General features: G+C 35.3%; 1 protein-coding gene and 1 long non-coding RNA gene across 9 annotated transcripts in view; one reads left to right on the top strand and one right to left on the bottom strand.

The window, feature by feature from the left end:
- The window catches only part of LOC137489153 (uncharacterized), a 46,078-nt gene that overhangs the window by 14,343 nt on the left and 15,134 nt on the right, over positions 1–16,601 (top strand). For 5 of the 8 annotated variants that reach the window (XR_015524041.1, XR_015524043.1, XR_015524045.1 and 2 more), the window contains 3 exons: positions 10,144–10,207; positions 10,984–11,163; positions 12,458–12,576. This is a non-coding gene — a long non-coding RNA (uncharacterized LOC137489153). Of the gene's footprint in view, positions 1–10,143; positions 10,208–10,983; positions 11,164–12,457; positions 12,812–16,601 lie in introns of those variants that run through there. The other 3 variants (XR_015524039.1, XR_015524047.1, XR_015524044.1) reach the window with 2 other exon arrangements.
- Positions 2,986–16,601, bottom strand: part of tgm2a (transglutaminase 2, C polypeptide A) — a 16,751-nt gene continuing 3,135 nt past the window's right edge. The window contains 11 exon segments of the mRNA NM_001004647.2: positions 2,986–3,145; positions 5,252–5,388; positions 5,813–5,973; positions 7,940–8,215; positions 10,020–10,262; positions 11,045–11,148; positions 11,628–11,757; positions 12,473–12,650; positions 13,481–13,609; positions 14,260–14,378; positions 16,261–16,485. Of these exon segments, the coding sequence (NP_001004647.1) occupies positions 2,998–3,145; positions 5,252–5,388; positions 5,813–5,973; positions 7,940–8,215; positions 10,020–10,262; positions 11,045–11,148; positions 11,628–11,757; positions 12,473–12,650; positions 13,481–13,609; positions 14,260–14,378; positions 16,261–16,485 (1,850 nt within the window). The 3' untranslated portion in view covers positions 2,986–2,997.

Raw genomic sequence — 16,601 nt, 5'->3', positions numbered from 1 at the left:
ACCTGCGTCCCAAATCGCATACATGCGCTCTTTTCTATGCCATTTTGTAGTATAAATAGTGTAAGTAGTGCGTTCGCACTGAAAACTCTAAAAATAATAAGTGAACTTTAAATACCCGGATGATGCACTCATTTAACCAGTAAAATTAAGTGTGGAATGATGGACACTTCAACGACCTCAGCTTTGCTCACGTTGCGGAAGGGGCGTAGCATTCGGGTGCACATGTTAAATAACTTTATTCATTTTAGATGTTGAAGCAAAATTCTCTTACGAGATTGATTCATAGCGCCTCCCGATCGTGAATGCGGTTATACTCAGGGCAGGTATTATTTGATAAGTTATTTCACTAATTTGGCAACCGTCAAACGTCATCAGGGAAACGGTTTGAATTTCCGCTTGGTACAAAAACAATAGTGCTCCATTTGGGACTACACTTGTCATAAGCTGCGTCCCAAATCGCATACTTATCCACCCAAAGACTAAGAAAGAGATCCTGTATTTCATGGGTTTGAGCTTCAGGAAAGTCACGGGATGGAAAACCGCTACATGACGCTCCATACAGATGCAGCTTTGAAACGGAGAACGACCGACCAGTAGCACAGTTCCAGGGAAGTACATACCAAATAGGCAATAGGTACAGTTAAATAAAATAGTACTGTATGATAAACACATAGGTGATGCAGAAGAAGACTGCAGAAAAAGCTGCATTGAAGAAGATTTCATTGGACTGTCCTTGAATCATCTCCTTCATGCTCAATCAAACCACGTAAACGTAAAACCAAGAAACATGTTGATGCTGAGAGCAACGGCGATAAAATATAAAATAAGTGGGTACATTGCTGCACGAGCTGGAGTTCACAGAGAGAACTGATGGTAAGCACATTGAAGAATTTGTTAGATCCTAAGTCACCATTTTTCAGATCTTCAGGTATTAGGATGTTTGGAAAAGGTAATTTAATTTGTATTAAGTTCTTGACAATCCCCAAGTCATCCAAAGCAATATTAGCAGATGCAAGCTTCACTTCAGCCGCTTCAGGTTTCAGATCTAGATTTATGGCTTATCGGAGAGTAATACTCCATGAGCAGTTTTGCATTGATGCAGTATTCAAATAGTGTATTTCTAACATGAGATATGTACATCTGGCATGTAAATCACACTGGCTGTCTATTCCAACCACACTTCTGTTTGTGAGGTTAAATTGTTCTCTGTGTTCACAGTAGAAATGATTAATTCACTGTTCAGTCATGATAGTGTAGACGTGTAGAAGTTGAAATGAAAGTGGCATTTGAGACTGACTCTGCTTTGTTTTGGTGCTGAATATGAGAATGTACCAGCACTAAAACTTCATGCAATTATTTAGTTTAATAAAAAACCTGTTTATTTCTCTAGCCCTTTTACAGTATAGATTGTGTCAAAGCAGCTTAACATAGAAGTTCTAGTAAAGTGAAACCGTGTCAGGCCAGTTTTCAGAGTTGAAGTTCAGTTTAGTGTGGTTTAATTTTCACTGCTGAAAGTCTAAACACTGAAGAGCAAATCCATCGATGCGTAGCTCCACAAGTCCCAAACCAAGCAGCTATTGATGACAGTGTTGAGGAACAAACTTTACTAAATGACGAAAGTGAAGGAAAAAAAGCCTCAAAAGAAACCAGGCTCAGTTGAGTCGACCGTTTCTCCTCTGGCCAAATTTTTTGTGCAGAGCTGCAGCGAAGGCTGGTGAAGGCTGGACTTTTATCATGGAGTACTGCAGGTTTGAGTAAGTCAATGGCGGGTGTTCAAGCTGGCCCAGGATCAGTGCAGATACTCCTCTGTCACTGTGGTCTTTCAGGAATCAGTCTAGAGACTTTGTATCGTTGACAATATACCAATAAAAATTCTCCCCATAATGAGAATAGGTATTTTTTTGTCAATAATAATAAAACCTAAAATCTGTGCAGTGAATACAATTACTACAGTGAAAGAGCTTTGTGAAATATAAAATACTTTCACTCTAAATTTAAAATAACTTATTAAATCAGACATAGTTTCATATTACAGAATGTGGAAGAAATCATACCATTTTATCACATTACAGTCAATTAGCATTGGATCATAAATATACTTATATTCCTTTAGAAATGTTCAGGATGGCCTGAAAAACTTGAATAAAACACTACATTGCAACTATTGTTTATTTTCTTTGATGTTTGATCATTTTCCCCTTTATGTCTTATTTTATCCTCCGTTAAATGTATAATTGTGTGGGGTGTAGATGCCTGTAGGGTTAGTATAAATGAAACTGATATTACAATATTATATTATATTATGGTTGCTAAACATTTATTTATTTAAAAAAACAAAATTATTTTCTCTAAAGATACATGACGCGTGTGTCTGAAAGATTTGTAACAAATGTCTGAGCTTGACACTGATTCCTGAAAGACCCCAGTGAAAGACGAGTCTCCACATTGATCCAGTGGGCCAGCCTGAACACCTGCCAGTGACCTATTCACACCTGCAGCTTCTTTATGATGGACATCCAGCGTTCTCCCGCCTCCGGCGCCTAGACTGCAGCTCTGCAAAAGAAGTATGGCCAGAGGAGAAATGGTCATGCCCAACTGAGCCTGGTTTCTCAAGGTTTTTTCCTTCACTTTCGTCAATTGGTGAAGTTTGTTCCTCGCCACTGTTGCCACTGGCTTGCTTTGTTTGGGACTTGTGGAGACTTGTGGGACTTGCTCCACAGTGAACTGAACTAAACTAAACTTCATCTCTGAAAACTGAAGTACACTGTTTACATTTACTAGAACTTCTATGTGAAGCTGCTCTGACACAACATACATTGTAAAAATGCTGTAGAAATAAAGATGAATTGAGTTTTATCTTTTAGTGGATACATATGAATTATAGTCATTTATGTCATAATCACAATATATACCAATAAATTGATTTATAGTTTTAAGTCCATATCACCAATCCCTATATGCAATAAAACTTCACAGGCAAAAGTAAAAATAGCTCATTTATTCATAGATAACCAGATTCTCATAGGTCTCAATGTTGTGTAGTTTATCGCTGGCAAAATCGATGATTAATTTTCTTTGTCCCGGCAGCTTAGGTGCAAACTCCACTTTAGCAGTGGCAAATTCTTTAGGACCGATTGTTCCAACCCTGTAGGTGAAAAAAGGCAACAGTTAATGCCCTGCAACTTTAACAACTCTTTAATTGTTTATTTTGTATAAGAAAAAATAGATAGAAACTTCACCATCGTCTAAAATCACAGGAAAAAAAGTCAAATCCAAAATCAAAATCTTTCTATTCGGAACTCAAAATGTTTCTGTAAGATTTGTAACAAATGTTTGTAACTCTTTCGTTTTTAAGAGTTCACACTTAGATATTGCTTGATATTAATAGCAGGTTTGGCATGCTGTCTTGGGAGAGAACCCTGAGCTCAGAGATCGTTGAGCCCATAGCTCCCGCCTTGGATACGAGATCAGGTAGTTTTTGAGAGCTCCCCCTGGATAAGGAGGAAAAGGGGGAGATGGGGTTGATGGGGGGGGATTCTTAAAAAACGAAGATAACGGAGAAAGGAAAGACGGGCTATTTATTATGAGTTTGGAATAATCTGATTGGATTATAAATGATTATGGATGAGACCAGCTGTGATCAATCAGATCACCTTCTCCTTTCAAAATTAGTTTGTGAAATTTCACTTAACATAGAGTTAACATGAACAAGCCAAACTCAGTCTTCATGTAGTTTTAATGTTTATTTAGTTTAACTGTATTATAAACATCTGAAAAATGTCAAATGAACTGTAAATTTCACACATGAGGGACTTCTCTAACCAACCCTAGCAAAGGTGCCAACATTATTTTTGACATGAATGTTTTATTGCATGCACAGATTTTGCATTTTGCAGGTAAAGATGATTGTCTGAATGATGGATTCAGGGTTGAGGTCTACCACTATGGTTAAGTAGCACTATATATATATATCAGATCATGTACACTAATTGCAAGTTACTCATTCATAAATTGTTAAAAAAAAAACAATAATGTAACTCTTTAGATAACTGCTTTGTAAAAATGCCTATTTTATTATATGTATAAAATTAAATTGCAAACTACTATTTCTACAAAAAAAATCAGCTCGTAGGTTGAATTATTATTTTTTAGGGTTCCCACACTTTTTAAAAGTACTTTAATTTCAGACATGGATTCGAGGCCTGTAAAGTACTTAAAAACTTACATGGGTCCTTGAAAATGCTTGAATTAAATTTAAAATGAGTTAATTTACTAATCTTAAATATAAATCCTGTACAAGAACTATGACAAATAAAGCAAATAAAGAAACATTTCAGAAACCACATTTGAATATTACTAGTATTGAATTAAAAAAATTATTAAAGTTTTTTTTATTTTATTTTATTCATTTTAATTTCAAATGTCATTTCAAAACATCATTAATTGCACATTTTAATGTAAATATTAACTGGGTGTCCGCTGGGTCTTAAAGTCTTAATGTCCTAAATTTCAAAAACTATACTTTGTGCCTTAAAGTCTTACATTGACTGAAATATTGTGTTGTAGGTCTTAAATCACCTTAAACAGATCTTAATTTTGCTTTGTCCAGGTAAAGCTACTCAGTTGGACCAGCATCTATCCAATCACCATCAATACATCTCAATAAAACCTTATACTTTTTTTATATTTAGGTTTTTTTTATTGCCAATGGCTAAAATTAACAGCTGTTATACATTTTTACTGCAAATTTCCTGTTAATACTCCCTAATCAGAGATAGAAAACTAAAAATGATGACATGATTCCACATAATACAGGGTCATTAGAAAAAAAAAAGTTTAACCCTGTATAACTCAATTTTATTAATAATGGTCTTAAAAGGGTCTTCAAAAGTCTTAAATTTGACTTGATGAAACCTGCAGAAACCCTGATTGAGTGCAAGTAAAATTTAAAGTACAATAAGGATTTTCATGGTGCTAAACATGTCTGGGTGCTTGATTTAAAATTAAAGTCATTGAAAGTCCTTGAATCTGCTGTTCATAAAAAAATGAGAACCCTGTTTTTAGTATCTTGTCACACTGGTGTGTTGTTCATGCTTGTATGTTTTAATAATCATTCATTACCACTGAAGACGTGCTACATCAGTCTTGTGAACTGATCGTGTGATGAGTTGAAATGATACCAGGTATGTCCGGTGGCAGATATTGGGAATGTAGTTTCACACCCAGGATCCTTACTGATCAGATGACTTACTCATGAGTGATGGGTTTGCCATCAGTCAGGTTGGCTCCATGTATAGTGAACACACAGTTCTCCAGAGGCTCCGGCAGTGGATTCTGCAGCGCTAAATCTGCCACCAGATTCCGGCCCACTTTTGGCACACCCAGGATCTGTTGGAGACCAACACGCACTTCATTAGAGCTGTGAGTCCTGCATAGCTTCATTCAGATTATTAATATGCTGTTAGTTTGTTAACTCTCTTGAGCAATCAGCTGGCGCACTGACTAGTCAACAGTGAATTACAGTCAATAAAAAATTTGTTCATTTAAAAAATGTTAAGTTGTATGTTTTGTTTACTCCACAAGCAAAGCATTGAAGTAACTTAATGTAATTGACACATTTTCACAAACTTTAGTAATTTTTCAACTTAATTTAGGCAACCAAAGAGCAAATGTGTGGTTTTTATGAGGAAAAAAAAAACAATTGATGAATTTTTCTTAATACTATACATGTTTGTTATTTTGATTTTGTCAAGCCAGCATACTGAAATATAAAGTGTATAATTTAGTATGATAATCATAGGTTGAGATTTACATTGACAATTATTTCAGGGGCGTCCAGTACGATGGTCTTCTTTGCTCGGTAGAATTCCCGTGTCTCTGCATCGATGAGTAAACCCACCAGTTTGATCATCCTGTCCTGAGTTATGGCTTTACTGTATTCTGCATACTCTAACCGAAGAGTAACTTTGCCACCTGAAACACAAATACAATGACACAGTTAGCTTTTAGCGTCTTGCTGTGGCCATGATGAAAAAATGTATGCATTGTGATTCACTTTTAGCTAGTTTTTAACAGCAGATGGTGCTCTAGGATAGTTTTTAACAGCAGATGATGAACAAGGCTAGTTTTTAACAGCAGACATCGCTTTAGGTCAGGGATTACCAAACTTGTTTCTGGAGGTCTGGTGTCCTGCAGATTTTTTGCTCCAACCATAATAAAACAAACCTGAACAAGCTAATCAAGGACTTACTAGGTATACTTGAAACACCCAGGCAGGGTGGCCCATTAAAAAGCATTGGATGCAGCTCAGATTGCACTGCTCCAGGTCTGCAGCCAGACCCCTCTTCTAAACCCTGCAGGGCACCAGACCTCCAGGAACGAGATGGTGCTCTAAGCTAATGTTTAACAGCAGTCTGTGCTCTAGGCTGGTTTTTTTAGACTGTGTTCTAGGCTAGTTTTTAAAAGCAGATGACGGTCTAGGCTAGACAGTGTTCTAGGCTAGTTTTTAACATTGGATGGAGCTCTATGCTAGTAGTTAACAGCAGATGGTGCTTTAGGTTAGTTTGTAACTGCAGATGGTGCTTTAGGTTAGTTTGTAACTACAGATGGTGCTTTCGACAAATGTTTAACAGCAGATGGCACTCTAGTCTAGTTTTTAAAAGCAGATGACGGTCTAGGCTAGTTTTAAAACTGCAGACAGTGTTCTAGGCTAGTTTTTAACAGTGGATGGAGTTCTAGGCTAGTGTTTAACAGCAGATGGCACTCTAGGCTAGTGTTTAACAGCAGATGGCACTCTAGGCTAGTGTTTAACAGCAGATGGCACTCTAGGCTAGTGTTTAACAGCAGATGGTGCTCTAGGCTAGTGTTTAACAGCAGATGGCGCTCTAGGCTAGTGTTTAACAACAGATGGCGCTCTAGGCTAGTGTTTAACAGCAGATGGTGCTCTAAGCAGCCGATGGCACTCTAGCCTAGTTTTTAAAAGCAGATGACGGTCAAGGCTAGACAGTGTTCTAGGCTAGTTTTTATCATTGGATGGAGCTCTATGCTAGTATTTAACAGCAGATGGCGCTCTAGGTTAGTTTGTAACTGCAGATGGTGCTTTAGGTTAGTTTGTAACTGCAGATGGTGCTTTCGACAAATGTTTAACAGCAGATGGCACTCTAGTCTAGTTTTTAAAAGCAGATGACGGTCTAGGCTAGTTTTGAAACTGCAGACAGTGTTCTAGGCTAGTTTTTAACAGTGGATGGAGTTCTAGGCTAGTGTTTAACAGCAGATGGCACTCTAGGCTAGTGTTTAACAGCAGATGGGACTCTAGGCTAGTGTTTAACAACAGATGGCACTTTAGGCTAGTGTTTAACAGCAGATGGCGCTCTAGGCTAGTGTTTAACAGCAGATGGTGCTCTAGGCAGCCGATGGCACTCTAGCCTAGTTTTTAAAAGCAGATGACGGTCTAGGCTAGACAGTGTTCTAGGCTAGTTTTTAACAGCGGATAGAGCTCTATGCTAGTATGTAACAGCAGATGGCGCTCTAGGCTAGTGTTTAACAGCAGATGGCGCTCTAGGCTAGTGTTTAACAGCAGATGGCACTCTAGGCTAGTGTTGAACAGCAGATGGAGCTCTATGCTAGTATTTAACTGCAGATGGCACTCTAGGCTAGTGTTTAACAGCAGATGGCGCTCTAGGCTAGTGTTTAACAGCAGATGGCACTCTAGGCTAGTGTTGAACAGCAGATGGAGCTCTATGCTAGTATTTAACTGCAGATGGCACTCTAGGCTAGTGTTTAACAGTAGATAGTGCTCTAGGCAAATCTTTAATGGCACATAGTGCACTAGGCTAGTTTTTAACTGACTTCGCTCTAGGCTAGTTTTTAACAGCAGATGGCACTCTAGGCTAGTCTTTAACAGCTCTGTTGTTGAAACTACTAGTTAAACATGTCTTACCTTCAGAAGAAGCTAAGCTAATCTCCGTAAACTCTCCCAGTCCGCAGGTCTCTCCAAGTGTGCCATTGTAGGACACTGCTTGTGCGTAAAACATCACCCGGCAGGACTTTGTGGTCATCGTGTTGTTTTTGATCTCAGCGTAGACGTCAAAGTCAGAGCCGATCTGCATATCTGGGGTCACTCTGATCTTGATGTGTAAACCAGGTTCCTCTCCTGCTTGTGCCAGTTTGTTGTGATGATTTGCTTTCTCAAAAACTTTTCTCTCTTCCTCAGAACCTGAATAGATTACAGTGTTTATTATGACAGAGCCGTATGTTTATTTGTGGTGGGTTCACAACAAATATAAAGGACTGCATCACTAGCTCTCGTTTACTCATGGGATGTTTTACGCCTCACCCAAATTTTCTGCATAGTTAATTTTTTTTACTTTAGCAATTTATGACAAATGTGTCATGTATTGTTCACGAATCGAAATTCCCAGAGAAAATGCGCCTGTATTAGGGCATTGGCAATCTAGATACTGTATCTAGATACTGAAATGAACAATTGGTGAAAACTCATTATTTTTTTTTTTACAGACTAGATAAGAGTCTGTTAGGCTTTCTGCCCTTGCTTATACTATACTTACTTGTATATTAGACCAAGATTTTTTTTTAAATAGTTGATTATTTTACTTGACAATATTCTGATTTACCACTTGGATTTAATTCTATTCAATTTTGGTTCACTAAGATTTGATTCCACTTCATTTACTTGTATTTTAGTTAAAGTGTCAGTCTTTGCATCGAAAATACATTCTCTGCTGTCGTAAGGTTTTGTATTTTCACATTTTAAAAATGCACTCACCCAGTTCAAGCGCACAAGTTAAGAAATAAGTGGCCACTAAGGCTGCACGATATAAAAAAAAAGAACATCTAACATTGCAATATTTTTTTTATTCTGCAATATATTTCGAAATGAATACAATTTCACTAGATGACTTGAATAAATATTTAGAAAGAATTGATAATGTTTGATTGGGATGATTCTTTATAGGAGTGCATTAAATATAATAAAAGACATGCAAGCAGAGATAAATTCAAAATAAGAAAAATATACAAATTAAATAAACAGCTTCTTATTGTTTTCCAACAAGTCTTAACTGTATTCAGGTATACAGTTATTCAATGATCAAATGTAAAATAATACTGCATAGACTTCATTTAATAAACAATTTAATTAAATGAATCATTATTGATTTGTCAGAGTTACAAATGGTACAATTACTTATGCCTGAATGCTTTTAAAATCCTTATTCAGTCACATACCTCATAAACACATGCAAATGAGAAATTATTATAATACAAATTAAACATTGCGATGTTACTTGCAAATGACCACATTGCGATTTGATTTTGATGCTGAAACGATATATTGTGCAGTCCTAGTGGCCACATTAATGATGTGGTGTGGCCTATAATAATCAAAGGTAATTAGTTTAAGATTTCATAAGTGTCAGTTTTCACTATAATAGATGGACCAGTTACAGTTCTCAACAATACCCTAAAATAGAGGTGTTAAATCCTATTCCTGGAGATCTATCTTCTGCAGAGTTCAGCTGCAACTTTGATCACCCGGGTCTTTAATTACTAAGTCCCCCTTCAGATCCTGCTTAGTTGGTTTAGTTGCATTTGATGAAGGTTTGATTTTCAGGAACAGGGTTGAGCACCCCTTGTCTAGAATTAAAGACATCTGCTTATGCACCCATCAAAGATATTGTACTGATTGGTTTGTTCCCACATGAACTACAAGTCTATGCCTTCCAGCACTTAGAGTAAAAAAAAGTTTGGCTCCTGACAATACACTGGGGACTTATGAAGTGAAATGTATTCATTAATTTATCTTTTATCCATTGCTTTTGACAAAATCCAACTGTTTTGCTTCATAAGACCTCAATATAACAACATATACCACATCTACTGCTCAATGATGCAGTGTTAAATTATGGAGCCCTTTTTGGGGTATTGAGCTTGCATCCATCTGCTCATCATCCTGAATCCCGAAGCATGATTGATTACAGTTACCCAGAATGCCTTCTTACCCTCTGGATACTTGTAGTTGTGAGTAATGTCCTCTCTCTCATCTCGACCCACTGCTTTGGTGCTGATGGATTTCCCAATCTCCGTCGTGGATCCGCCCATCTTGAACACTCGTCCGTCTCTCAGTTTGATGTACTCCACCACGTCAGCGTTCACCTCCGCATACACGAACGGGACGTCGAATTTGAAGGTGAGCTCGCCCTCTTTAATAGCTCTCACAGAGGCTGGTCCACAACAGAATACGCCTGACAGGAGGAAAACAAATGGCAGGTGTTTATATTGCAATTATCAGGGGGGCATCGAAAATGTAGTATGTGTGCCAAAACCCAAAATTAATTTAAAAAATCTACATACAAAAAAATGCTTTGAAGTAATTATTTATTATTTTATTAAAAGATAGTAAGTAATTTTTAAGACTTTTAAATTTAATCCCATGCCCTCAATTATACTAATTTTAAAAATCACAAGCCAATAAAATAATCCCATTTAATATCTTATTGACCGTGAATCAAGGAGTGTCAGCATTGCCATGACCGCACTGTAAAGCTATTGCAAGCAGCAGGAACAAGTGTACTACATAGAAATTAAATTTCTTGCCGGCTCATTATTAAGTGGACTTTGCTTTTTAGATGATCATGTGCATTTTATAGATAGACAAGTATACGTGTAGATGAGCATAATTTATGCAAAGCAGAATATTGAGATATTTTGAACTTTGAATGTATCAGCTTGCAAGTTAAAATTGCGCTCTGCTGGTGTTCGCCATTGAAATGAATGGGTTTCATAGCACAGCGCTTTCCACATACCATTGGAAAGTTGCTTTTAATATCAGATGGAGGGGGATTAAAACCAGCACACTGAACACTGCAATGTGGCACAACAGTCATTTTTCAGTTTATATTTTTGCCTGTTTTTCTCTTTTGTAAAAACAAGAATTTGATTTATTTATTTATTTTTTTTTGTCAGATAATATTTGGTGCATCCCTTCCGATTATCCACTTCTTTCAGACATTGATTATTAATTTACCATCACTTCTGTGCTGTGGTGTTGGGTCGCTCGCTTGCCAACCCTCATACCCCAGTGCCAGATCTGGTCGGGTCATCCAGTTCTCCACCCATACATGGTAGTTCCTGAGGATGGACAAGGTACAGTACATTCTCATATTTGCATCAGACTCTGAATTATTACTCTTAAAAAATAATTCCAAACTGAGGTTTTGATTTAAAGGTTGAATTTTTTTGGATTGAAGAAGTTCTTTCTTCTAAAAATTTTTTTTCCACAAAAACAGCTAAAGTACACAAATCTAAAGGACACAAATGTGAAATCAACATACAATTTACAATATTTTAATAATTTTTACACTTTCACTGACAGATTTCTTAACCAATATCTATCAAAATTTATTCATGTTCAGGTTTTAACCCTATTAATTGAAATAAATATTTATTAAAAGGGCTAAATTTAACTACATTAAAATTTACACTATGCTACTGCTGCCCATAACATATGCCGTCTGCATGAACACAGCCATAATTATCACAAAAGTAATGTTAATGTGATGTAGATACGGATGCTGCACAAGGGTTAATTTTGGCATCAGTATATTTACCAAATGGAGTCGTCAGCAATGTTCTGATCAAATTCATTGTAGAAGCGCTCCATTATTAGGTCGCCATTACTGTCACGCGCTGATCCAAAGTTGGTGATGACTCTGCAGGGTATTCCTAGAGCTCTGGACACTGAGATTTAAACACAAAACTGAGGTCTGGATCTGTCCTACCTAAGATGAGGAAACTGTTGGGCTTGAATAATTAGGATATTTATAAGGAACATGCATTTCAAAATAGATTTCCAAAATAAAAAAGGAGGTTATAAACCAAGAATTATTATTATTAAACCACTGAAATCTCAAATTTGCATTGATTGATCTAAAATAAAAAATAAAAAACTGTAAATTGAATTAAAAGTAAACCAAAAATTAAAGGATTTTGAAGTACTAAAATCTAAATGAAGATGGATAATCTAAGAGTAAAATAAAAAAAAACTATTATATTGCATAATTAATTTGCAGTCGTTTTAAAAATGCAATATATATATATATATATATATATATATATATATATATACATATATATTTTTTTTTAAATTCTTTTATTTATTTTCTTTTCTATAAAAACTTGTATCATTTTAAAGCCACAAATCAGCAAGCTTTAATTTTAGTGCATTGCTGGACAATTAAGCATTTGTGTAAATAAAGTCATACTTTCAGTTCTGAATGAAATATGTAATTTTTTTTCTGAAAGCAGACTGTAAACACATCCATCTCTGAACCACAAACTTCATAAACCTCAAAGATTTTCTTACTGCTCAAAAACACAATATAATGATACATTGTAGTTGTCTGAATGCTAATTAATTGACATGTACTAATTATTGCAGCGATGGATGAATGACCTGTGCAGGCGACAGCAGCAAACACCCAGCACTGTCCGTAACGCACCGCCCTGCAGCCCTCATTACTCCACTGACGGAGGATCGAGCAGCTGTCCTTCCACACGGTGGGCTTTACTCCGTCTTCATAATCATCTGACCAGTTGCCCACCACGACTCCTTTATCACCCAGACTGTTGATCTGGACCGTGTGGGAAAACAGACATTAAAGGACACCTATTATGCAAAAATCATATTTAAGCACAGTTGTGTGGCTGCAGTGTGCGAATATAACCCACCTCTAATGGTGAAAATGAATTAATTCAATTTTTTTAATCTCATGTGATAAAAACAGTCAAAAGCGCTTTGATTAACAGTCTCCCTTTTGTATTTGACATCTGAGGGGAAAGCCCCGCCTATTAGTGACCATCTCTCCCTCATTAACATAAACAGCCCTGAGTAAGAAGCAGCCGTCCGCCATAGTCAGAGTTCTGACCTACTGAAGAGAATGTCAGCGACTAAGAAGATTATAAATGTGGAGTTTTAGATGCATCAGAGATATACATTTTGTAAAAAGGAGCAAAATAGGTCGCATTTAGACATCTTTCACACTTTCTTTAGTGCATGTACAAATTTTGCTATTTATTTATAGAAATTCATGGAAATTTTTTTTTTTATTTATATATATATATATATATATATATATATATATATATATATATATATAATTTATTTATTTATTTATTTATTTATTTTTATTTATTTAATTTAATTGTATTTTTCCATGAATTTCCAAGAAGAAATTGCAATGTGTATATATATATATATATATATATACACACACACATACACGCACATACACATATAAAATATTTCATTAGTTTTGCTTGTAGATTGAATTAAATAAATTTTAAAGAAACACTTTTTTTTTTTTTTACATAAGTGAATGGTATATTGGCTGGTGATGCAGTTAAACCCTATTGTAGTTAATATAGTGACTTCAGTAATATTTTAGGGACTGATTTGACTGACCATTGCACTAAGGACTCGAGTCACATACACAGCATTCTTCCTCTCGGAACAATCCAGAGCTGCATCACTGATGTAATTCGGGCTTTCATCCAAAATCTGAAGGCAGATGTCCAGTATTCCCTGCTCAAACTGCAGAACAGAAAACATCGAAGCCTACTGTAAATTCTTTTAGGACAGTTGAATCAGGGTTATTATTGTTAAATTTAAAACTAAAAGAAAATTAAATGGAAATTACCAAGTTTTAATTAAAATTAATGTCAGCTGAAAAGAAAATATTCTATTATATGTTATTAAATGTTCTATAGATATTATATGTTATTTTAGTTAATTGCTGATGGAATCATTTATATATTTAGTTTGATGAACTTAAAGTGAATAAAAATGAATTAAACTTTAAGAAACACTAAAGCCATTTAAAATAGCTAAAACGGAAATAAAAAAACTGTAGCAATTAAAGAAACGGTATTTAAAAACGATAGAAATAATAGAATATAGAAAATGTATTTCAAAATTTAAATATATTTTAAAGCAAACTAAATTTTAAATAAAATTTAAAAATAATAACAATAAAAAAAAAAAAAATATATATATATATATATATATATATATATATATATATATATATATATATATATATATATCATTAGTACCGACTAATACTAGTTTGAATGTTTCTTATAGGTAATTTCAAAATACTTTAAAGTCTGTAAAGTCCTTGAAGTTTTAAAGTAAAGCATGCATCTGTGATTGAGTTCTAAAGATGTTTTGAGATGCAGCACCTGTCCAAATGTCCATGGTAGAACTGTGATTCTTTTGGGTGTACCGCGGTAAATCAGGCCGTCCTGAGAGAGAACGTATTCCTCTCTCTCAGCTTCATTCGCCAGATACACAGAGTCCACTGAAACATGCAACACACAACAGGATTCTTGAGATAAATACTTTACTAGAGGATCTGTACTTGTACATAAAGGCTGAGTTCATCTACAGATGGAAATTCTGTCATTGTTCACCCTCATATTGTTCAACTTTATAAACACAAGTTACAAATAATAATCATCAACAGTTGAAGACAAAATTATTAGCCTTCTTGTGACTATATTTTAAATATTTCTTTTAATGGAGATTTTTCAACATATTTCTAATTGTAATAGTTTCTAATGACAATTTTCGTTGTCTTTGCCGTGATGACAGTATAATAATATTTTACTAGTAAATTTTCAAGATACTAGTTTTCAGCTTAAAGTGCAGTTTAAAGACTTAACTAGGTCAATTAGTTGTACTAAGTTAGGTTAAGTAGGCAAGTCATTGGACAACAGTGTTTTGTTTTGTAGCCAATCAAAAAAGTAGTAATTCAAAGGACTAATAATATTGACTATAGCAGTCCTTCTTTCTTTTCTTCCTTCCAACCCTTCTTCCTACTTTTCATTCATTCATTCATATTTTCATTGCTTCCTTTCTTCATTTTTTCCATCATTTATTTTATCATTTATTTTCCTTCTTTTCTTTCTTTATTTTCCTTTGCCTTTTATATTTTCCTTCCTTTGTTCCTTCCTTGTTTCTTCCTTTCTATCTTTCCTTCCTTCCTTCCTTCCTTCCTTCCTTCCTTCCTTCATATTTTCCTTTGCTTTACTTCCTTCACATTTTCCTTTGCTTTACTTCCTTCCTTGCTTTGTTTAGATTCATTCATTCATTCATTCATATTTTTATTGCTTCCTTTCTATTGCTTTTTCCCTTCTTTGTTTATTTTTCTTCTTTCTATATTTTCTTTTGCTTTCCCTCATATCTTCCTTCCTTTGTTCCTTTCTTTGTTTCCATCCATCCATCCATCCATCCATCCATCCATCCATCCATCCATCCATCCATCCATCCATCCATCCATCCATCCATCCATCCATCCATCCATCCATCCCTAACTTCCTTCATTCATTTTCTTTCTTTCTTTCTTTCTTTCTTTCTTTCTTTCTTTCTTTCTTTCTGTCTTTCTGTCTTTCTTTCTTTTTCTTTCTTTCTTTCTTTCTTTCTTTCTTTCTTTCTTTCTTTCTTTCTTTCTTTCTTTCTTTCTTTCTTTCTTTCTTTCTTTTTCTTTCTTTCTTTCTTTCTTTCTTTCTTTCTTTCTGTCTTTCTTTCTTTTTCTTTCTTTCTTTCTTTCTTTCTTTCTTTCTTTCTTTCTTTCTTTCTTTCTTTCTTTCTTTCTTTCTTTCTTTTTTCTTTTCTTTCTTTCTTTCTTTCTTTCTTTCTTTCTTTCTTTCTTTTTCTTTCTTTCTTTCTTTCTTTCATTTATATTTTTCTTTGATTTTTCCTTCTTTTGTTTCTGCCTTTCATTTATTCATATTTTCTTTTGCCTTAATTTTTTCCCTTTGTTTTCATTCATTCATTTCTATTTTCTTTTGCCCTCCTTCATATTTTTCTACTTTCTTCTTTCCACCCAAACTAAAAGAAATAAGACTTTCTTTAGTAAAAGCACAATCAGAAATGCTTTGATAAATATCTAGCTTTTTTCAAACATCACATGGGAAATGTTTAAAGAATTCCCCATTCACAGGAGGGTTAATAATTCTGCCTACAACTGCAAACTTAGTCACAATTTGTAATTTGTTTGGACGTGTTAAAACATCACGCAGATGCTCATTTGGCTCATGTTTGCATTTTCTTCACAAGATATAGGATTAGTCATAAATGCAAACATCCTGTTCTAACCTTTCAGATGCAGATATTTCCTGTGGAGACTGCAAAGAACTGAGCCAAAGTTTAATGCAGCACTAATTATAGAAACCACTTACATTTGCACCAGGGGTTAAAGAGCAGCACAAACTCCCCCAGAATGACTCCATCTCCCTGGTCCAGGATCAGTGTGTAGCGGCCGACAGGAGCATTTGTGTGCGCGCAGATACTCAGAGAAACTGTGCTGTTGTGGGTTTCTGCTGTGGCGCTCCAGCTCAAGCGAGAGATCACTTTACTCAGGCTGAATCTGGCTTTGGTTTGAGCCTCCACAGATGGGATCGGACCTTAAACCCAGCAGAAAGACATGAATGAATGAGCTCAAACACTATTAATAGGGTCATGCACTCTTTGAAGCCTTTGCATCATGTTTCTAATAATACTCCTAACCTGTGAATGATAT

This window comes from Danio rerio, chromosome 23, assembly GCF_052040795.2.
Source record: "Danio rerio strain M-AB ecotype USA chromosome 23, GRCz13ab, whole genome shotgun sequence".
In the NCBI taxonomy this organism is placed as follows: Eukaryota; Metazoa; Chordata; class Actinopteri; order Cypriniformes; family Danionidae; genus Danio; species Danio rerio.
Note: the sequence above shows the minus strand (reverse complement) of the source record. Positions and strands in the feature narration are given on the sequence as shown.